This window comes from Phaenicophaeus curvirostris, unplaced genomic scaffold (assembly GCF_032191515.1).
Source record: "Phaenicophaeus curvirostris isolate KB17595 unplaced genomic scaffold, BPBGC_Pcur_1.0 scaffold_439, whole genome shotgun sequence".
In the NCBI taxonomy this organism is placed as follows: domain Eukaryota; kingdom Metazoa; phylum Chordata; class Aves; order Cuculiformes; family Cuculidae; genus Phaenicophaeus; species Phaenicophaeus curvirostris.
Window position 1 is genome coordinate 14,449 of NW_027207022.1, and position 23,461 is coordinate 37,909.

At 63.3% G+C, this 23,461-nt stretch overlaps 2 protein-coding genes across 2 annotated transcripts; one reads left to right on the forward strand and one right to left on the reverse strand.

Moving 5' to 3' along the window:
• Positions 1-730: 730 nt before the first annotated feature.
• Positions 731-3,661, reverse strand: LOC138735093 (toll-like receptor 13). The gene has a single exon (XM_069882971.1). The coding sequence runs from the start codon at positions 3,659-3,661 to the stop codon at positions 731-733; it is 2,931 nt and encodes a 976-aa protein (XP_069739072.1).
• Positions 3,662-5,892: 2,231 nt separating this feature from the next.
• Positions 5,893-23,384, forward strand: TMEM145 (transmembrane protein 145). The gene is made up of 16 exons (XM_069882972.1): positions 5,893-5,896; positions 5,967-6,070; positions 7,048-7,122; positions 7,224-7,301; positions 8,549-8,635; positions 8,876-8,977; positions 9,069-9,153; positions 10,707-10,778; positions 10,864-10,932; positions 11,479-11,559; positions 12,528-12,606; positions 13,724-13,817; positions 14,631-14,803; positions 20,335-20,455; positions 21,862-22,059; positions 23,220-23,384. Exons 1-16 carry the CDS (start codon positions 5,893-5,895, stop codon positions 23,382-23,384), a joined length of 1,587 nt encoding a protein of 528 aa, XP_069739073.1.
• The last annotated feature ends 77 nt before the right edge of the window (positions 23,385-23,461 follow it).

Below are 23,461 nucleotides of genomic sequence, written 5' to 3' on the forward strand. Positions count from 1 at the left end.
CGCGCTCTGGAGCGACCTGGCGCGGCACGAGCCGCCGCGGCACGACCCAATCCAGCACGATCCCATCCAGCCCAGCGCGCTCCGGAACGATCCGCTGCGGTATGATGCCTTCTGGAACGATCCGCCGCGGCACGACGAGCTCCGCAATGATCCAGCGTGGCACGATGCGCTCCGGAACGATCCGTGGCGGCACGATGAGCTCCAGGACGACGCGCTGTGGCACGATGAGCTCCAGGACGACCCGCTGCGGCGCGACACGGTGCGGGATGACCCGCTGCGTCTCCCCCCGAGCCCCTCGTGGCGCCGCCGGCCGCCTCCGCTGGCGCAGGGAGGGCTCCGGGGCAGCCGCCGGCGCCGCGGGCGGGAGGAGCGCTGGGATTTGCCGCGGCCGCGGTGCCGCCGGGGCCTGGCGCTGCCGAGTTGGCCGTGGGCCCCGCGCCGCCTGCCGCTCTCGTGCTTCCCGGAGGCGCCGCGGCGGGACGGCTCGCCGGGCCCCGAGGGCTGGGGCTGCTCCTGCGCGGGGCCGCGCTGAGGCGGGGGCCTCAATTTTGGGGCGCTGGGACGCCCCGCGGCTCAATAAAGGCCGTTTAATCGGAGCGCGGTGAGAGTCGCTGCGGGCTCGGCGCGGAGGGAAGCGCGGGTGGCGTTTTGGGGGGAAAAAAGAGCTTTTTGGGGTCGCGCCGTGGCGCTCGGAGCCCCGGGGCGGCGGGAATGGCGGGGAGCGGGCGGCCTAGGGCGGCTCGGAGCCTTCCCCGGAGGGTTCCTCCTCGTCGCCCTCGTCGCCGCCGCGCAGGGCGCGCCGCAGCTTGGCCCAGAAGAGCGGCTGCGCGGGCGGCTCGGGCGGCCAGCGCAGGTACGTTCTCTTGAGCAGGACGCGGCGCATGCGGTGGTAGGCGGAGAGCTCGGCGTCGGGAATGGCCTCGAGGAAGACGAGCACCAGCACGTCGCGCAGCTCGTCGAAGAGGCGGTAGCTGGCCAGCTGGATCTCGAGCGAGCACCACTCGCTGCGCAGGTAGCTGCGGCTCAGCACGCACACCGTCTTGCGGCTGTTGTAGATGGCGTCCACGATGTTGTCGACGATGGCCCTGCCGGGGCGGAAGTCGCGGTGGTGCAGGCAGAGGCGCAGGGCGGCGCGCTCCAGCTGCGGCACCAGCTGGCCCAGCACCCAGGCCTCGTCGGCCGAGTTGTAGGAGACGAAGCTGTCGTAGGCGTAACGCCGCGCCTCGCGCCGCCAGCGCCCGCCGGCCCACGCGCGCAGCAGGAACAGGTGGTAGCGCAGGCGCCAGTAGGCGCGGTGGTGCAGCAGCGGCAGCGCCAGCAGCAGCAGCACGGCGGGCGCCGTCGCCGCGAACAGGTAGAGCCCCACGTCCAGGAAGCAGACGCGCGTGTCGAAGCTGTGCAGGTAGGCGGGCGGCCCCGCGCCGCCGCCGCCGCCGCCGCAGCTGTAGTTGTAGAGGTAGACGACCTGCAGGCCGGCGCGGCGCAGCCAGCCCGGCAGCCAGGCGTTGGCGCACGAGCAGCTCAGCGGGCACTTGCGCAGGTCCAGGTAGCGCAGGGCGGGCAGGCGGCCCGGCAGCCGCGGGTCCAGCGTGCGCAGCTCGTTCTTGCCCAGCCGCAGCCGCTGCAGCCGGCTCAGGTTGCCCAGCACCTCGGGGCCCAGCCCGCGCAGCCCCGCGTTCTCCAGGTCCAGCGCCCGCAGCTCGCTGAGGTTCTTGAAGACGCCGGCGGGGAGCAGGCCCATCCCGCCGCCGCAGTCGGCCAGCGTCAGGTAGCGCAGCTCGGCCAGGTCGTCGAAGGCGTCGGGCGCCACCGCCAGCAGCCAGTTCTGCGCCAGGTAGAGCGAGCGCAGGCCGCTCAGGCCGCCGAAGAAGCCGTGCGGGATGATGCGGAGCCCGTACGGCCGCTGCCCCTGCAGCTTCAGGTCGTAGAGGCGCCGCAGGTGCCGGAAGGGCGGGCGCCGGCGCGGACGCCGCGTGATGAAGCGCAGGTTGTTGGCGCTGAGGTCCAGCACGCCCAGCGTGGCCTGCACCGCCCCGAAGGCCTCGGCGCTCACCTCCTGCAGCCGGTTGCGGTCCAGGTAGAGGCGCCGCAGCCGGCCCAGCCCCCGCAGCGCCGCGCCCGCCAGGTGCCGCAGGTTGTTCCCCCCCAGATCCAGCGTCTCCAGCGCCGCCAGCCCCGCGAAGGCGCCGGGGAAGAGGACGGAGACGCGGTTGTTGCGCAGGTTGAGGACGCGCAGCCGGCCCATGTCGCCGAAGGCGCCGGGGTAGAGGTCGGTGAGGAGGTTGTTGTCGAGGCGCAGCTCCCGCAGCTCCGCCAGGCCCCGCAGCGCGTCCCGGTGCAGCCAGGCCAGCCCGTTGACGTCGAGGCGCAGCAGCCGCAGCCGCGGCGCGTCGGCGAAGGCGCCCGGCCCCACCTCCAGGATGCGGTTGAAGCGCAGCGAGAGGTTGGAGAGCCGCGGCAGCGCCGGCGCCTGCTGGCACGAGGGCAGCGCCCGCAGCAGGTTGTGCTCCACCACCAGCTCCCGCAGCGCCTGCCGCTGCTCCGCGCGCAGCAGCCGCCCCGCGCAGCTCAGCTGCCGCAGCCGGTTGCCGCTCAGGTCCAGCGTGCGGGCGGCGGGGCAGGCGGCCAGCGCCGCGTCCGGCAGCGCCCGCAGCCCGTTGCGCAGCAGCCGCAGCCGCCGCAGCGCGCGGGGCCCCAGGCGCCCGCACAGCTCGCCCAGCGCCGCCGGCTCCAGGCGCAGCCCCGCCAGGTCCAGGCTGCGCGGCGGCACGTCCGACGCCTGCAGCAGCCGCCACGCCTCGAGGGGGTTGCCGGCCACGCGCAGCCGGCTCAGGTTGCGCAGCTCGAGCCGCGCGAAGGCCGCGGCCTCCGAGATGTTGTTGTAGGAGAGGTCGAGGACGCGCAGCGCGGCCGCCAGCCCCCGCGGCGCCCCGGCCAGCGCGCCCAGCGAGTTGTTGCAGAGGCGCAGCTCGCGCAGCGCGGGCGGCAGCGCCGGCGCCGGGCCCAGCGCCGCCAGCCGGTTGCCGCACAGGTCCAGCAGCCGCAGGCGCCGCAGCGGCCGCGCGGCCAGCACCACGGGCCCCAGGGCGGCCAGCTGGCAGCGCCGCAGCCACAGCCGGCTCAGGTTGCCCAGCGGCGCCAGCGCCTCGGGGGCCACGCTGGCCAGCGGGTTGCCGTCCAGCCGCAGCGCCGAGAGGTTGCCGAGGCCGGCGAAGGCGCCGGCGCCCAGCGCCGTCAGCCGGTTGTGGGCCAAGTCCAGCCGCGCCAGCGCCTCCAGCCCCGCGAAGCCGCCGGCGGGCAGCGCCGCCAGCCGGTTGTGCGACAGGTCGAGGGCGCCCAGCGCCCCCAGCCCCGCGAAGGCCCCCGGCGCCACGGCCGCCAGGCGGTTGTAGGCGACGTCGAGCGAGCGCAGGCGCGGCAGGCGGGCGAAGGCGGCGGCCGGCAGCCCCGCCAGCGCGTTGTGCGACAGGTTGAGGGCCGTGGCGGCCGCCGGCAGGTCGTCCACGGCCGCCGACACCGCCGCGAGGAAGCGCTGGACGCAGCGGAACAGCCCCGCGTCCCACGGCGACTGGATGCAGTTGCGGAACCCGTAGGGCGACGCCGACGGCGGCGGCACCAGCAGCACCAGCAGCAGCGGCAGCAGCAGCGCAGGGGGATCCATCCTGCCCCTCGGCCTGCGGGGACAGCCGCTCCACAATGGGGGGACAGCCAGCCCTGACCCACTTTTTGGGGTCCCCCCATTCGATTCCTCCCCTGTGGGGCTCCTTACCCCCCCACTTTGGGGTTTCTCCCCCTCTTTAGGGTCCCCCCCTTAGATTCTCCCCCTTTTGGGGTCCCTTCCCCTCCTCTTGGGGTCCCTTCCCCCTCCCTTTGGGGCCCCCCCTCTTTAGGGTCCCCTCCTTTGGATTTACCCCCCTTTGGGGTCCCTTCCCCTCCCCACCTTGGGATCCTTCCCCCTCCCCCTTGGGCCCCCCTCCCTTTGGGGTACCCCCTCCCTTTGGGGTTCCCCCCCTCCCTTTGGGGTTTGCCCCCTTCCTTTGGGGGTCCCCGCCCTCTTTAGGGTCCCTCCATTTAGATTCCCTTCCCCTTTGAGGTGTCCTCCCCCCTCTTTAGGGCCCCCCCTTTAGATTTCCCCCCCTTTTGGGGTTCCTTCTCCCCCCCTTTGGGGTCCCCCCCCCTCTTTGGGGTCCCCCTCCCTTTGGGGTCCCCCCTCTTTAGGGTACCCCCCTTTAGAGTCACACCCCCCCTTGGGGTCCCCTCCTCTTTAGGGGCCCCCCCTTTAGATTCCCCCCCCTTTGGGGTCCCTTCCACCTCCCTTTTTGGGGTGCCCCCCCTTTTTGGGGTCCCCACCTTTGGGGTCCCCCTCCCTTTGGGGCCCCCCCCTCTTTAGGGTCCCCCCCTTTAGATTCCCCCCTTTGGGGTCCCTTCCACCCCCCTTTTTGGGGTGCCCCCCCCTTATTGGGCCCCCCCCTCTTTAGGGTCCCCCCCTTTAGATTCCCCCCCTTTGGGGTCCCTTCCAACCGCCTTTTTGGGGTGCTCCCCCCCTTTTTGGGGTCCCCCCCCTTTTTGGGGTGCCCCCCCTCACCGTGCGCTCCCTCTGCTGCCTCTTTAGCCGTTTTCTCCCTTTCTGAGACCAAAAAGGGAAGTGGGGGGGGGACATTTTACATCATGGCTGCCCCCCCCCCCCAGTGACGTGAGCCGGGGGGGGGGTCACAGGGTCCTGTATTGGGGCCCCCTCCCCGGGCACAGGGACCGGCCGAGACCCCAGAGTAGGGGACCCCCCCCATGGCCCCCCCAGACCCCCCTGAGCCCCCCCAGACCCCCCCATCCTCACCTGCCCCCCCCCCATGGCTCCCCATCCCCCCCATCCACGTGCTGCTCTCGCTTCCCCTTATCCCCCCCCCCACAGGTTTTGGTTCCCCCACCAGGTGCTGGGTTATACTGGGTTATACTGGGTTATACTGGGTTGTACTGGGTTATACTGGGTTATACTGGGTTATACTGGGTTGTACTGGATTATACTGGCTTATACTGGGTTATACTGGGTTATACTGGGTTATACTGGGTTATACTGGGTTATACTGGGAGGGAGGGCTCTCTGGTGCAAAGGGGCTTGGTTATACTGGGTTATACTGGGTTATACTGGGTTATACTGGGTTATACTGGGAGGGAGGGCTCTGTGGTGCAAGGGGGCTGGGTTATACTGGATTATACTGGGTTATACTGGACCATACTGGGTTATACTGGGAGGGAGAGCTCTGTGATGCAAGGGGGCTGGGTTATACTGGGTTATACTGGGTTATACTGGACCATACTGGGTTATACTGGGAGGGAGGGCTCTGTGGTGCGAGGGGGCTGGGTTATACTGGGTTATACTGGCTTATACTGGGTTATACTGGATTATACTGGAGCATAGTGGGCTATACTGGGAGGGAGGGCTCTGTGGTGCGAGGGGGCTGGGTTATACTGGGTTATACTGGGTTATACTGGGCCATACTGGGTTATACTGGGAGGGAGAGCTCTGTGCTGCGAGGGGGCTGGGTTATACTGGGTTATACTGGGTTATACTGGGTTATACTGGGTTATACTGGGACAAGGAGCTTCCCAGGGTTTACTGGGCTCTCCCCGGCTCCGCTGGGCTGGACTGGGCGGGGGGCGTGGCCTCATTTAGGGGGCGTGGCCAGCGAAAAAGGCGGGAACGGGGGTGGGCGTGGCCTATGGGGTGTGGATAGAGAGAAGCGGCCTCGCCGCAAGGGGGCGTGGTCTGCGGCGGAGGGGGCGTGGCCAGCGCCCATTGGATATAACGCGAGGGGGCGTGGCCTATCGGAAGGGGGCGTGGCCTGCGCGGAGGGGGGCGTGGCCTGCGGCGGAGGGGCCTGTGGGGGGGGGGCGATGGGTCCGGGGCTGCGGGCGGGGTGGGGGGACCCTGCGGGATTGGGGGGGGGGGGGGAGCTCCGTGGGGGGAGGGGGGGGGGTCCCGGCGCTGCTGCAGCCGCTGCTGCTCCCGCTGCTGCTCCTGCCCGCGGGCGGCGGCGCCAAGTACGTGCGGGGCCGCATCAGCACCAAGGAGGTGAGAGGGGGGGGGCTCACACCCCCCCCACCCCCCCCACCCCCCCCCCCCGGGTAGCTTCGACCCCCCCCTCGGCATCCACCGACCCCCCCCGGGATGCACCGAGACCCCCCCGGGATGCACTGACACCCCCCCCCCCCCCCATTCTCCCACACACCCCCCCCCCCATTCCTCCTGGGGGGGCTCTAGGGGGTCCCAATTTCCCAGCTCCCCCCCCCCCACCCCGCGACCCTCGGCCGTTGCCGTGGAAACCGGGAGCAGGCCCGTCGCCATGGCAACGGCCGGGATGCTGGGGGGGCTGGGGGTGAGGATGAGAGACCCCCCACCCCCGCCCCAAGCTCAGATGGGACCCCCGGGGGGGGGTAATGGGGGGGTCCCGGGGGGGGGGCTGGGGGTCTAGGGGGGCCCTAGGGGAAAATGGGGGGCCCTAAGGGGGCTCTAGGGGTCCCTGGGAGTCATGGGGTGCTGGGGGGGGTTCCTAAAGGGGCTGGGGGGGGTCTAGGTAGGCAATGGGGGGGCAATTGGGGTCCCTAAGGGGGCTCTAGGGGTCCCTGGGAGTCATGGGGTGCTGGGGGGGGTCCCTAAAGGGGCTGGGGGGGGGCTAGGTGGGCAATGGGGGGGCAATGGGGGTCCCTAAGGGGGCTCTAGGGGTCCCTGGGAGTCATGGGGTGCTGGGGGGGGGTCCCTAAAGGGGCTGGGGGGGGGCTAGGTAGGCAATGGGGGGGCAATTGGGGTCCCTAAGGGGGCTCTAGGGGTCCCTGGGAGTCATGGGGTGCTGGGGGGGGTCCCTAAAGGGGCTGGGGGGGGGCTAGGTGGGCAATGGGGGGGCTGTGGGAGTCTGAGGGGGGGCTAGGGGGGCAATGGGGGCCTGGGGGGGGGTGTCCCTGGAGGGGTTGGGGGACAATGGGAGGCAATGGGGGGGGCTATGGGGGGGCTGAGGAGGTCCCTGACCCCCCCCCCCCCAAATTGCCCCCCAGGACTGGGTTTTCCTCACCCGCTTCTGCTTCCTCTCCGACTACGGGCGCCTCGATTTCCATTTCCGATACCCCGAGGTGAGGGGGGGGGGGGGGGCTCAGCCCACCCTGGGGGGGGGAATTGGGGGTCGTCTGTGTGTGTGTCCCCCCCCCCCGAGACCCCCTCTCGGCCCCCCCAGGCCAAGTGCTGCGAGAACATCCTCCTCTACTTCGATGATGCCTCCCAGTGGCCCGCGGTCTATAAGAGGGATGACAAGGTGGGGGGCTGGGGGGCGTTATTGGGGGGCTGGGGGCATTATTGGGGGGCTGGGGGGCATTATTGGGGGGCTGGGGGCTTATAAAGGGGTCTAGAGGGGGTTATAATGGGGTCTGGAGGAGTTATAGGGGGTCTGGGGGGCATTACTGGGGGGCTTCGGGGATTATAAGGAGGTCTGGGGGGTGTTATTGGGGGTCTGGGAGGGGTTATAGGGGGTCTGAGGGGTATTATTGGGGGGCTGGGGGGCATTGTTGGGGGGCTGGGGGGTTATAGGGGGTCTAGAGGAGGTTATAAGGGGGTCTGGAGGAGTTATAGGGGGTCTGGGGGGCATTGTCGGGGGGCTTGGGGGACTATAAGGAGGTCTGGGGGGTGTTATTGGGGGTCTGGGAGGGGTTATAGGGGGTCTGAGGGGCATTATTGGGGGGCTGGGGGGCATTATTGGGGGGCTGGGGGGTTATATGGGGTCTAGAGGGGGTTATAATGGGGTCTGGAGGAGTCATAGGGGGTCTGGGGGGCATTATTGGGGGGCTGGGGGCATTATAAGGAGGTCTGGGGGTGTTATTGGGGGTCTGGGAGGGGTTATACGGGATCTGAGGGGTATTATTGGGGGGCTGGGGGCATTGTTGGGGGGCTGGGGGGTTATAGGGGGTCTAGAGGAGGTTATAAGGGGGTCTGGAGGAGTTATAGGGGGTCTGGGGGGCATTATTGGGGGGCTGGGGGCATTTTAAGGAGGTCTGGGGGTGTTATTGGGGGTCTGGGAGGGGTTATAGGGGATCTGAGGGGCATTATTGGGGGGCTGGGGGGCATTGTTGGGGGGCTGGGGGGTTATAGGGGGTCTAGAGGAGGTTATAAGGGGGTCTGGAGGAGTTATAGGGGGTCTGGGGGCATTATTGGGGGGCTGGGGGCATTATAAGGAGGTCTGAGGGGCATTATTGGGGGTCTGGGAGGCATTATTGGGGGACTGGGGGGTTATAGGGGGTCTAGGTGGGGCTATAAGGGGGTCTGGGGGGTTATAAGGGGGTCTGGGGGGCATTATTGGGGGGCTGGGAGGGGGGTTCAGGGGGTCTGGGGGCATTGCCAGGGGTCCCTGCCCACACCATGAGGTGGGGGGGTGAGTTTTGGGGGGGCTCTGAGGGGTGTGTGTGGGTTTTGGGGGGTCTCTGAGGAGTGTGTGTGGGTTTTGGGGGGCTCTGAGGGGTGTGTGTGGGTTTTGGGGGGGTCTCTGAGGGGTGTGTGTGTGTCCCCCAGGACTGCCTGGCCAAGGAGTCGGTGCTGCGCCCCGAAAACAACCAGGTCATCAACCTCACCACCCAGTACGCCTGGTCGGGGTGCCAGGTACGGGGAAAGGGGGTGCAGGGGGTGGTTTTGGGGGTGCAGGGGGGGGTTTGGGGGTGCCCTGAGCCCCCCCTGTACCCCCCCAGGTGCTGCTGCAGGACTCGGTGCGGTACCTGAGCTGGGGGGCTGGGGGTCCCTGGATGTGTGTGGGGATTTATGGGGCTTTTGGGGGTGCAGGGGGGGTTTGGGGGGTGCAGGGTGGGTTTTGGGGTGCCCTGAGCCCCCCCTGTACCCCCCCAGGTGCTGGTGCAGGACTCGGTGCGGTACCTGAGCTGCAGCAGCGGCCGCAGTTTCCGCTCGGTGCGCGAGCGCTGGTGGTACGTGGCCCTCAGCAAATGTGGGGTGAGTGCCCCCCCCCCCCTTTCCCAAGCCCTGGGGACCCCCCCAAACCCTGGGGACCCCCCTGACCCCCCCCCAAATTCCCTCTCCCCAGGGCGATGGGCTGGAGCTGGAGTACGAGATGGTGCTGACCAACGGTCAGTCCTTCTGGACACGGCACTTCTCGGCCGACGAGTTCGGTGAGGGGGGCAGCGGGAGTTGGGGGGCTGGGGGGTGGAATTTGGGGGGCTGGGGGGATTTGGGGGTCTAGGAGGGGGTTTGAGGGGGCTGGAGGTGGATTGGGGAGCTGGGAGGGGGCTTGGGGGGGCTGGGAGGTGGATTTGGGGAGCTGGGAGGGGGCTTGGGGGGGCTGGAGGTGGATTTGGGGGGCTGGGAGGGGGCTTGGGGGGGCTGGAGGTGGATTTGGGGGGCTGGGAGGGGGCTTGGGGGAGGCTGGAGGTGGATTTGGGGAGCTGGGAGGGGGCTTGGGGGGGCTGGGAGGTGGATTTGGGGGCTGGGAGGGGGCTTGGGGGGGCTGGAGGTGGATTTGGGGGGCTGGGAGGGGGCTTGGGGGGGCTGGAGGTGGATTTGGGGGGCTGGGAGGGGGCTTGGGGGAGGCTGGAGGTGGATTTGGGGAGCTGGGAGGGGGCTTGGGGGGGCTGGGAGGTGGATTTGGGGGGCTGGGAGGGGGCTTGTGGGGGCTGGAGGTGGATTTGGGGGGCTGGGAGGGGGCTTGAGGGGGGCTGGAGGTGGATTTGGGGAGCTGGGAGGGGGCTTGGGGGGGCTGGAGGTGGATTTGGGGGGCTGGGAGGGGGCTTGGGGGGGCTGGAGGTGGATTTGGGGGGCTGGGAGGGGGCTTGGGGGGGGCTGGAGGTGGATTTGGGGGGCTGGGAGGGGGCTTGGGGGGGCTGGAGGTGGATTTGGGGGGCTGGGAGGGGGCTTGTGGGGGCTGGAGGTGGATTTGGGGAGCTGGGAGGGGCTTGTGGGGGCTGGAGGTGGATTTGGGGAGCTGGGAGGGGGCTTGGGGGGGCTGGAGGTGGATTTGGGGAGCTGGGAGGGGGATTTGGGGGGCTGCGGGTGGATTTGGGGGGCTGTGAGGGGGATTTGGGGGTGTGGGAGGGGGGATTGGGGGTCTAGGCAGAGATTTGGGGGGTCTGGGGGCGGATTTGGGGGGCTGGGAGTGTATTTGGGGGTCTGGGAGGGGCATTGGGGGGGCTGAGGGTGGATTTTGGGGGTTTGGGAAGGGGATTTGGGGGGCTATGGGTTGTTTTGGGGGGTCTGGGGGTGGATTTGGGGGCCTGGGGGGAATTTGGGGGTGTGGGAGGGTGGATTGGGGGTGTGGGAGGGGGTTTGGGGGGTCTGGGCATGGATTTGGGGGGTCTGGGGGCAGATTTGGGGGTCTAGGAGGGGGTTTGGGGGGCTTGGGAGGACTGGGAGGGGGCTTGGGGTGGATTTGGGGGGCTGGAGGGGAATTTAGGGGCCTGGGAGGGGGATTTGGGGGTGTGGAGGGGGGATTGGGGTCTAGGAGGAGGTTTTTGGGGGGTCTGGGTGTGGATTTGGGGGGTTGGGGGAGAATTTGGGGATCTGGGGTGGATTTGGGGGGCTGGGAGGGGGTTTGGGGGGCTGTGAGGGGGGGATTTAGGGGGCAAGATGGGGGGAGCGCATAGGGGGGGTCCCTGTCGCTCTTTGGGGTTCCCTGGGGGGGGGTCACCCCACCTCTGACCCTCCCTCCCCCCATTTTTCCCCCCCCAAGGGATCCTGGAGACCGACATCACCTTCCTCCTCATCTTCACCCTCATCTTCCTCATCTCCTGCTACTTCGGCTGTGAGTGGGGGGCCCTGGGGGGGGGTCCTGGGGGGTCCCCAGTTTGGGGGTGTCTCTGTGTGACCCCCCCCCTTGCCCCCCCCAGACCTGCTGAAGGGCCGGCAGCTGCTGCACACGACGTACAAGATGTTCATGGCGGCCGCGGGGGTCGAGGGTGAGGGGGGGCCGGGGGGGTTTGGGGGGGCTGGGGGGGGAACTGGGGGGGCTGGGAGGGGGATTTGGGGTCCGGGGGTTGGAATTTGGGGGGGTTCAGGGGGAATTTGGGGTCTGGGAGGGGGGATTTGAGGGGCTGGGGGGTATTTGGGGGGCTGGGAGGGGGTGTTTGAGGGTCTGGGGGTAAATTTGGGGGGCTGGGAGAGGGATTTGGGGGCCTGAGAGGGGGATTTGGGGGTCTGGAGGGGGAATTTTGGGGGGGCTCAGGGGGAATTTGGGGGCTGGGAGGGGGTATTTGAGGCTCTGAGGGGTATTTGGGGGGCTGGGAGGGGGTCTTTGAGGGTCTGGGGGGTGATTTGAGGGTCTGGAGCGTGTTTTTGGGGGGGCGGAGAGGGGTATTTGGGGGGCCAGGAGGGAGAATTGGGGGGCAGGGGGTGATTTTGGGGGGGGCTGAGGGGGTATTTGAGGGGGTGGGGGTGGATTTGGGGGTCTGGGGGGGTTATTTGGGGGTGCAGGGCCCCCCCCGACCCCCCCTCTCCCCCCCCAGTGCTGAGCCTCCTCCTGGGCTGCGTCCACTGGGGCCGCTACGCGAGCGACGGCGTCGGCAGCGCCAGCCTCAAGGTCCTGGGTGCGTGTGCGGCCTCGTGCGACGCACGGCGGCTCCTCCGAGGCCTCGTGCGACGCGCGGAGCTCCTCGTACGAGGCGTGAGGGTGCACGGGGCTCACAGGGGTCCTCGTGCGACGCACAAGGATGCATGCAGAGCTCCTCGTACGAGGCGTGAGGGTGCACGGGGCTCACAGGGGTCCTCGTGCGACGCACAAGGATGCATGCAGAGCTCCTCGTACGAGGCGTGAGGGTGCAAGGGGCTTGCATGGATCCTCGTGCGATGCACAGGGATGCACACGGAGCTCCTCGTACGAGACATGAGGATGCAGGGGGATTGTACGGGTCCTCGTGCGACGCACAGGGATGCGCACGGAGCTCCTCGTACGAGGCGTGGGGATGCAGGGGGGTCACACGGATCCTCGTGCGATGCACAGGGATGCGCGCGGAGCTCCTCGTACGAGGTGCGGGGATGCAGGGGGGTCACACGGATCCTCGTGCGATGCACAGGGATGCGCACGGAGCTCCTCGTACGAGGCGTGGGGATGCAGGGGGGTCACACGGATCCTCGTGCGATGCACAGGGATGCGCGCGGAGCTCCTCGTACGAGGTGCGGGGATGCAGGGGGGTCACACGGATCCTCGTGCGATGCACAGGGATGCGCGCGGAGCTCCTCGTACGAGGCGCGGGGATGCAGGGGGGTCACACGGATCCTCGTGCGATGCACAGGGACGCACACGGAGCTCCTTGTACGAGGCGCGGGGATGCATGGGGCTCGCACGGATCCTCGTGCGATGCACAGGGACGCACACGGAGCTCCTCGTACGAGGCGTGGGGATGCAGGGGGGTCGCACGGATCCTCGTGCGATGCACAGGGATGCGCGCGGAGCTCCTCGTACGAGGCGTGGGGATGCAGGGGGGTTGTACGGGTCCTCGTGCGACGCACGGGGGTCCCGGCCCTGGTGCGCGTGCGAGCCCCCCTCTCCCCCCAGCCAAGCTGCTCTTCTCCGTCAGCTTCCTCATCTTCCTCCTCATGCTCATCCTGCTCGGCAAGGGCTTCACCGTCACCAGGTGCGGCCGGGGGGCAGCCGGGGGGCAGCTATGGGGCACTGGGGTGGCTGTGGGGCAGTTGTGGGGCAGATAGGGGGCACTGGGGTGGCTGTGGGGGCAGCTGAGGGGCAGCTATGGGGCACTGGGGTGGCTGTGGGGCAGTTGTGGGGCAGTTGTGGGGCACTGGGGTGGCTGTGGGGCAGTTGTGGGGCAGCTATGGGGCACTGGGGTGGCTGTGGGGCAGCCGGGGGGCAGCTATGGGGCCCTGGGGTGGCTGTGGGGCAGTTGTGGGGCAGCTATGGGGCACTGGGGTGGCTGTGGGGCAGCTGAGGGGCAGTTGTGGGGCACTGGGGTGGCTGTGGGGTAGTTGTGGGGCAGCTATGGGGCACTGGGGCGGCTGTGGGGCAGTTGTGGGGCAGCTATGGGGCACTGGGGTGGCTGTGGGGCAGTTGTGGGGCAGTTGTGGGGCACTGGGGTGGCTGTGGGGCAGCTATGGGGCAGCTATGGGGCACTGGGGTGGCTGTGGGGCAGTTGTTGGGCCCTGGGGTGGCTGTGGGGCAGTTGTGGGGCAGCTATGGGGCACTGGGGTGGCTGTGGGGCAGTTGTGGGGCAGATAGGGGGCACTGGGGTGGCTGTGGGGCAGTTGAGGGGCAGCTATGGGGCACTGGGGTGGCTGTGGGGCAGTTGTGGGGCAGCTATGGGGCACTGGGGTGGCTGTGGGGCAGTTGAGGGGCAGCTATGGGGCACTGGGGTGGCTGTGGGGCAGTTGTGGGGCAGCTATGGGGCACTGGGGTGGCTGTGGGGCAGTTGTGGGGCAGCTATGGGGCACTGGGGTGGCTGTGGGGCAGCTGAGGGGCAGTTGTGGGGCACTGGGGTGGCTGTGGGGCAGTTGTGGGGCAGTTGTTGGGCCCTGGGGTGGCTGTGGGGCAGCTATGGGGCAGCTATGGGGCACTGGGGTGGCTGTGGGGCAGCTGAGGGGCAGCTATGGGGCACTGGGGTGGCTGTGGGGCAGCCGTGGGGCAGCTATGGGGCACTGGGGTGGCTGTGGGGCAGTTGTGGGGCAGCTATGGGGCACTGGGGCAGTTGTGGGGCAGTTGTGGGGCACTGGGGCAGCTGTTTCCCCCCCCCCCCCCCCCAGGGGCCGCATCAGCGCGGGGGGCTCGGTGCGGCTCTCGGTTTACATCACCCTCTACGGCATCGCCCACGTCGCGCTGCTCACCTACGAGGCCGAGGTGGGACCCCCCTGACCCCCCCCCCCGACACCCCCAGACCCCCCATGGCCCACCCTGACCCCCCCAGATCCCCAAAACTCTTGCAGACCCCCTCCCCAAAACCCCCTCCAGACCCCTTCAGAACCCCCCCGAGCCTCCCCGACCCCTCCAGACCCCCCCCAAACCCCCCTTTGCATCCCTCCCCCTAACCCCATGGGGGTATTTTGGGGGGGGGGGACACTCCATTCTTTCCCCCTAAGGGGGTTATTTTTGGGGGGGCTCCATTCTTACCCCCTTAAGGGGGTTATTGGGGGGGGGGGCTCCATTCTTACCCCCTTAAGGGGGTTATTGGGGGGGGGGCTCCATTCTTTCCCCCTAAGGGGGTATTTGGGGGGTGGGGGGGCTCCTTTCTTTCCCCCTGGGGGGGGTATTTTGGGGGGTGGGGGTCCATTCTTTCCCCCAGCGAGGTATTTAAGGGGGGGGCTCCATTCTTTTCCTCTTAAGGGGGTTATTTTTGGGGGGGGGCTCTATTCTTTCCCCCTAAGGGGGTATTTGGGGGGTGGGGGGGCTCCTTTCTTTCCCCCTGGGGGGGGTATTTTGGGGGGTGGGGGTCCATTCTTTCCCCTAACGGGGTATTTAAGGGGGGGGCTCTTAAGGGGGTTAATTTGGGGGGGGGGGGGCTCCATTCTTTCCCCCTAAGGGGGTTATTTTGGGGGTGGGGGCTCCATTCTTTCCCCCTAAGGGGGTTATTTTGGGGGGGGGGGCTCTATTCTTTCCCCCTAGGGGGGTATTTGGGGGGGGGTCATCTCAGTGGGTGCCCCCCCCCCCCCCCAGTTCTTCGACCCGGCGCGGGTGCTGTACACGTACGAGTCTCCGGCGGGCTACGGGCTGATCGCGCTGCAGGCTCTCGCCTTCCTCTGGTTCTGCGCCGCCGTGCTGCTCACGCTCAAGCGCGTCCCTGAGAAGCAGCCCTTCTACCTGCCCTTCTTCGCCGCCTACTCGCTCTGGTGAGACGGAAACGCGCTAAAACGAGACCAAACCGCGCTAAAACGAGACCAAAACGCCCCAAAACCCGCCTGAACGTGCGAAAAACGCACCAAAACCACACCAAAACGCACCTAGACGTGCAAAAATGCACCAAAACGCACCTAAACAGGCCAAAAAATGCGTCAAAACCCATCAAAATGCACCTAAATATGTAAAAAGCGCACCAAAATGCACCTAAATAGGCCAAAAAATGTGTCAAAACCCATCAAAATGCACCTAAACATGCAAAAAACATACCAAAACACACCAAAACGCACCTAAACATGCTAAAAACATTCCAAACCACATCAAAATGCACCTAAAAAGGCCAAAACCATTCCAAAACGCATTGAAATGCACCTAAACATGTAAAAACAGCACCAAAACACACCAAAATGCACCTAAACATGCCAAAAAATGTACCAAAACACACCAAAACGCACCTAAATGTGCCAAAAACATTCCAAAACACATCAAAATGCACCTAAACATGCAAAAAACACACCAAAATATACAAAAACCACACCAAAACGCACCTAAACGTGCAAAAATGCACCAAAACGCACCTAAACAGGCCAAAAAATGCGTCAAAACCCATCAAAATGCACCTAAATATGCAAAAAGCGCACCAAAATGCACCTAAATAGGCCAAAAAATGTGTCAAAACCCATCAAAATGCACCTAAACGTGCAAAACCAGCACCAAAACACATCAAAATGCACCTAAACGTGCCAAAACACGGCAAAACCACACCAAAATGCAGCTAAACGTGCAAAAAAATGTGTCAAAACCCATTAAAATGCACCTAAACATGCAAAAAACATACCAAAGCCACACCAAAACGCACCTAAACGTGTAAAAACTGCACCAAAACACACCAAAACGCACCTAAACATGCCAAAAAATGTACCAAAACACACCAAAACGCACCTAAATGTGCCAAAAACATTCCAAACCACATCAAAATGCACCTAAAAAGGCCAAAACCATTCCAAAACACATTAAAATGCACCTAAACATGTAAAAACAGCACCAAAACTCACCAAAACGCACCTAAACATGCCAAAAAACGTTCCAAAACCCATCAAAATGCACCTAAACATGCAAAAAACACACCAAAATATACAAAAAACACACCAAAACGCACCTAAACGTGCAAAAATGCACCAAAACGCACCTAAACAGGCCAAAAAATGTGTCAAAACCCATCAAAATGCACCTAAATATGCAAAAAGCGCACCAAAATGCACCTAAATAGGCCAAAAAATGTGTCAAAACCCATCAAAATGCACCTAAACGTGCAAAACCAGCACCAAAACACCTCAAAATGCACCTAAACATGCCAAAACACAGCAAAACCACACCAAAATGCAGCTAAACATGCAAAAAAATGTGTCAAAACCCATTAAAATGCACCTAAACACGCAGAAAGCGCACCAAAACACACCAAAACGCACCTAAACATGCCAAAAATGTACCAAAACCCATCAAAATGCACCTAAACATGCAAAAAACACACCAAAATATACAAAAACCACACCAAAACGCACCTAAACGTGCAAAAATGCACCAAAACGCACCTAAACAGGCCAAAAAATGCATCAAAACCCATCAAAATGCACCTAAATATGCAAAAAGCGCACCAAAATGCACCTAAATAGGCCAAAAAATGTGTCAAAACACATCAAAACGCACCTAAACATGCCAAAACACGGCAAAACCACACCAAAATGCAGCTAAACGTGCAAAAAAATGTGTCAAAACCCATTAAAATGCACCTAAACATGCAAAAAGCGCACCAAAACACACCAAAACGCACCTAAACATGCTAAAAACTGCACCAAAACACACCAAAACGCACCTAAACATGCCAAAAAATGTACCAAAACACACCAAAACGCACCTAAATGTGCCAAAAACATTCCAAACCACATCAAAATGCACCTAAAAAGGCCAAAACCATTCCAAAACACATTAAAATGCACCTAAACATGTAAAAACAGCACCAAAACACACCAAAATGCACCTAAACATGCCAAAAAATGTACCAAAACCCATCAAAACGCACCTAAATGTGCCAAAAACATTCCAAAACCCATCAAAATGCACCTAAACATGCAAAAAACACACCAAAACACACCCAAACATGCCAAAAACATTCCAAAACACATTAAAATGCACCTCAACATGCAAAAACATGGTAAAACCACACCAAAACCACACCACAACGCGCCTAGACCTGCCAAAAAATGTGTCAAAAGCCATCAAAATGCACCTAAACGTGCTGAAACACGCAAACCCCACACCAAAACGCATCTAAATAGGCAAAAACCACCCCAAAACTGCCCCAAAACATGCCTAAATGCACAAAAATGCACCTAAACATGCAAAAAGCACACCAAGACACACCTAAACATGCAAAAAGCACACCAAGACACACCTAAACATGCAAAAAACACACCTAAACATGCAAAAAACACACCAAAACACACCTGAATATGCAAAAAACACACCTAAACATGCAAAAAACACTCCAAAATGCATCTAAACATGCAAAAAACACACTAAAACACACCTGAACATCCAAAAAACGCACCTAAACATGCAAAAAACACACGTAAACATGCAAAAAACACACCAAAACACACCTAAACATGCAAAAAACACACCTAAACATGCAAGAAACACACCAAAACACACCTAAACATGCAAAAAACACACCTAAACATGCAAAAAACACACCTAAACACACCTAAACATGCAAAAAACACACCAAAACACACCTGAACATGCAAAAAACACACCTAAACATACAAAAAACACACCTAAACATGCAAAAAACACTCCAAAACGCATCTAAACATGCAAAAAACACACCAAAACACACCTAGACATACAAAAAACACACCTAAACATGCAAAAACCCATGCCAAAACGCACCTAAACGTGCCAAACAGCAGCAAAACACGCCTAAACACGCCTAGAGGGGCGTAAACACGCCTAAACACGCTTCGACACGCCGTTCGTGCCGTGGCGCAGAGTTACACGCTTTGCTGTGTGGCTGCCTGCCTCGACACGCCTGGACACGCCACGAAACACCTCGACACGCCTCGACACGCCACGAGACACCTCGACACGCCTCGACACGCCACGAGACACCTCAACATGCCACGATACACCGTGACACGCCATGAGACACCTTGACATGCCACGACACGGCTTGACACGCCACGAGACACCTTGACACACCGGGACACACCGTGACACGCCACGAGATGCCTTGACATGCCTCAACACAGCTTGACATGCCATGAGACACCTTGACACGCCACGAGACACCTCGACACGACAGGACACAGCTTGACACGCCACAAGACACCTTGACACACCAGGACACACCGTGACACGCCATGAGACACCTCGACACGCCACGACACGGCTTGACACGCCATGAGACACCTTGACATGCCATGAGACACCTCGACACACCAGGACACACCGTGACACGCCATGAGATGCCACGACACGGCTTGACACGCCATGACACGCCACGAGACACCTCGACACGCCACAACACAGCTTGACACGCCATGAGACACCTTGACACAGCTTGACACGCCACGAGACACCTCGACACACCTCGACACAGCTTGACATGCCACGAGACACCTTGACACGCCACGAGACACTGTGACACGCCATGAGACACCTTGACACACCTTGACACGGCTCAACACACCTTGACACACCACGAGACACCTTGACACGCCACGACACGGCTTGACACGCCACGAGACACCTTGACATGCCTCGACACAGCTTGACACGCCACAAGGCACCTTGACACGCCAGGACACAGCTTGACACGCCATGAGACACCTCGACACGCCTTGACACAGCTTGACACGCCATGAGACACCTTGACATGCCATGAGACACCGTGACACGCCATGAGACACCTTGACACGCCTTGACACAGCTTGACACACCATGAGACGCCACGACATGGCTTGACACGCCATGACACGCCACAAGACACCTCGACATGCCACGACACGGCTTGACACGCCATGAGACACCTTGACACGCCACGACACGGCTCGACACGCCATGAGACACCTTGACATGCCTCGACATGGCTTGACACGCCATGAGACACCTTGACATGCCTCGACACGGCTTGACACGCCATGAGACACCTCGACACACCATGAGACACCTCGACACACCAGGACACAGCTTGACATGCCATGAGACACCTCGACACGCCATGAGACACCTTGACACGGCTCAACACGCCTTGACACACCACGAGACACCTCAACACACGCCTCGACACGCCACGAGACACCTCGACACGCCTCGACACACCTTGACACGCCACGAGACACCTCAACATGCCTCGACACGGCACGAGACACCTCGACACACCTCGACACACCGTGACACGCCACGAGACACCTCGACACGGCTCAACACGCCTTGACACGCCACGAGACACCTTGACATGCCTCGACACAGCTTGACACGCCACGAGACACCTCAACATGCCACGACACGGCTTGACACGCCACGAGACACCTCGACACACCATGAGACACCTTGACACACCTTGACACGGCTCAACACGCCTTGACACACCACGAGACACCTCAACACACGCCTTGACACGGCACGAGACACCTCAACACGCCTCGACACGGCACGAGACAGCTCAACACACCTCGACACGGCTCAACACGCCTTGACACACCACGAGACACCTCAACACACGCCTCGACACAGCTCGACACGCCATGAGACACCTCGACACGCCTCGACACGCCTTGACACGCCATGAGACACCTCAACATGCCTCGACACGGCACGAGACAGCTCAACAGACCTCGACACGGCTCAACACGCCGTGACACGCCACGAGGCACCTCGACATGCCATGAGACACCTCAACACACCAGGACACGGCTTGACACGCCACGAGACACCTCAACATGCCACGATACACCGTGACACACCACGAGACACCTTGACACACCAGGACACACCGTGACACGCCACGAGACACCTCGACACACCATGAGACACCTTGACATGCCATGAGACACCTCGACACGCCATGAGACACCTTGACACGGCTCAACACACCTTGACACGCCACGAGACACCTCAACACGCCTCGACACGGCACGAGACACCTCGACACACCTCGACACACCGTGACACGCCACGAGACACCTCGACATGCCTCGACACAGCTTGACACGCCACGAGACACCTCGACATGCCTCGACACAGCTTGACACGCCACGAGACACCTTGACATGCCTCGACACAGCTTGACACGCCACGAGACACCTTGACACGCCACGAGACACCTCAACACGCCATGACACACCTCGACACGGCTCAACACACCTCGACACGCCGCGACACGCCGCGACACGCCTCGACACGCCGCGACACGGCTCGACACGCCGCGACACGCCGCGACACGCGTGCTCTCGCCCCCCAGGTTCTTCGCGGTGCCGGTGACGGCGCTGGCCGCCACCTTCGGGATCCCCAAGTGGGCGCGGGAGAAGCTGGTGAACGGGATCCAACTGGGGACCCACCTGTACGCCCACGGCGTCTTCCTGGTGAGCTGGGGGGGGACCCCAAAACTGACACCCCCCCCCCACCATGGGAACCCCAAAACTGACCCCCTCCCCCACCATGGGGACCCCAAAACTGACCCCTTCCCCCACCATGGGGACCCCAAAACTGACCCCCTCCCCACCATGGGGACCCCAAAACTGAGCCCCTCCCCACCATGGGAACCCCAAAACTGACCCCCCCGGGAACCCCAAAACTGACCCCCCATGGGGACCCTAAAACTGACCCCCCCGGGAACCCCAAAACTGACCCCCTCCCCACCATGGGGACCCTAAAACTGACCCCCCCGGGAACCCCAAAACTGACCCCCTCCCCCCCATGGGGACCCTAAAACTGACCCCCCCCATGGGGACCCCAAAACTGACCCCCTCCCTCCCATGGGGACCCCCAAACTGGGATCCAACTGGGGACCCTCCTGTGGGTACAAGGTGTCTTCTTGGTGAGCAGGGGGGGGAACCCCAAAACTGACCCCCTCCCCCCCATGGGGACCCCAAAACATGCCCCCCCCACACACAAGGAACCCCAAACCTTGACACACAACCCCCCCAGGGCACCCCAAAACCCTGACTTCCCCACAAGGGGCCCCAAACCCTGAGCCTAGGGGGGGTCCCCCTAAACCCTGAACTTAGGGGGCCCCCCCAAACCTACCCCCCCAGGCCCCCCAAGCCCTGCACCTAGAGGGGGACCCCCCCAAACCTGCTCCTTCAGGGCCCCCCAAACACTGAATCTAGGGGGGGCCCCCCAAACCCTGAGCCTTGAAGGGGCCCCCCCAAACCTACCTCTCCCTTCAGGGTCCCCAAACCCTGGGCCTAGGGGGGCCCCCCAAATCTGCCCCCCCAGAGCCCCCCAAAACCCTGACCCCCCCCCAGGTGGCCCAAACCCTGAATCTAGCGGGGGGTCCCCCAAACCTTGAGCCTTGAAGGGGCCCCCCCAAACCTGCCTCCCCCCTCAGGGCCCCCCAAACCCTGAGCCCTGGGGATCCCCCCCAAACCCTGAACCTACAGGGGGGCCCCCCAAACCTTGAGCCTTGAAGGGGCCCCCCCAAACCTGCCTCCCCCTTCAGGCACCCCCAAACCCTGAGCCTAGTGGGGGCCCCCCCAAACCTTCCCCCCCCCCGAGCCCCCCAAACTCTGAAGCTGAAAGGGGGGGGCCCCAAACCTTGAACCTAGGAGAGGCCCCCCCAATGCAGCACCCCAAAATCTAAGGGGGGGGTACCCTTAGATCTTGAGGGGGTACCCCCAAACCTGCCCCCCACCCCCCAGCATCCCCCCCCAAACTCTGACCCCTGGGGTCCCCCCAAACCCCTGATTTGGGGGGTCCCTGATTTTGGGGGGTCCCTGATTTGGGGGGTCCCTGATTCGGGGGGTCCTGATTTGGGGGGGTCCCCCAGGTGATGACGCGCCCCTCGGCCGCCAACAAGAACTTCCCGTTCCACGTGCGGACGGCGCAGATCGGCTCGGCCGGGGGGGGCCCCGGGGGACCCCAAAAACCGCAGCCCCCCGCGCCCCGACACGGCTACGGCAACGTGGCCTTCATCAGCGACTCGGTCCCCAACTTCACCGAGCTCTTCGACATCGCCCCCCCAAACGTGAGACCCCCCAAAAAACTGGGGGGGGGGGCACCCCAAAATCGAGGGGGGCACCCCAAAATTTGGGGGGGGGCCCCCAAAAAAGGGTGGGACACCTGAGAATAGAGGGGGGGGGGGATGAGCAAAGTGGAGGGTGGGATGGAGAAAGGTGGAGGGGATGTTAACATGGGGGGACCCCAAAATTGGGGGGGCACCCCAAAATTGGGGGGGGGGCCCAAAATGGGGGGGAATGACTAAAATGGAGGAGGGGGATCCTCAAAATGGAGGGGAACCCCAAAATGGGGAGGGGGGGATCACTGAGATGGAGGGGGATCCCCAAAATCGGGGGACCCCAAAATGAAATGAGGGGGGCCCCAAAATGGGGGGGTCCCCAAAATGGGGGGGGCACCCCAAAATGGGGAGGAATCCCCAAAATGGAGGGGGGAATCCCCAAAATGGAGGGGATCCCAAAACGGGGGGACCCCAAAATGAAGGGGACCCCAAAATGGAGGGAGAGGAATCCCCAAAATGGAGGGGGATCCCCAAAATGGAGAGGGGGGATCAGCAAAATGGAGGGGGATCCCCAAAATGGAGAGGGGGGATCAGCAAAATGGAGGGGATCCCAAAACGAGGGGACCCCAAAATGAGGGGGACCCCAAAATGGGAGGTCCTCAAAATTGGGGGGGCACCCCAAAATGGAGGGGTGGATCACCAAAATGGGGGGGACTCCAAAATGAGGGGGACCCCAAAATGGGGGGAGGGAATCCCCAAAATGGAGGGGGATCCCCAATATGGAGAAGAACCCCAAAACGTGGGAGGGGATCCCCAAAATGGGGGGGACCCCAAAATGAAGGGGACTCCAAAATGGGGGGGGAATCACCAAAATGGGGAGGGACACCCCAAAATGGAGGGAGAGGAATCACCAAAATGGAGGTGGGGGTCCCCAAAATGGAGGGGGACCCCAAAATGAGGGGGGAATCACCAAAATGGAGGGGATCCCCAAAATAAGAGGGGGAACCCCAAAACATGGGAGAGGATCCCAAAATGGGGGGGGATTCCAGAATGGGGAGGGGGTCCCCAAAACTTGGGGGGGTCCCCAAAACATGAGGGGATCCCAAAATGGGGGGGGGGCTCCCCAAAATGGAGCCCCCCTCCCCAAAACCACGCTCCCCCCCCCCCAGGTGCGGAAGCGGGGGGAGGAGGTGCCCCCCCCAGGGCCCCTGGTGACGACGACGGATTTTGGGGGCCCCCCCAAGGAACTGGGGCCCCCCCTGCCGCCTCGCGCCCCCCCGGCCCCCCCCTACACCGAGTATTTCAGCGTCCACACGGGGGGGGCCCGCGCGTAGCCCCCCCCAGTTGGGGGGCACCCCCAATCCAGACCCATCGCACCCCAAATCTGCCCCACGGGGACCCCAAAACTGGG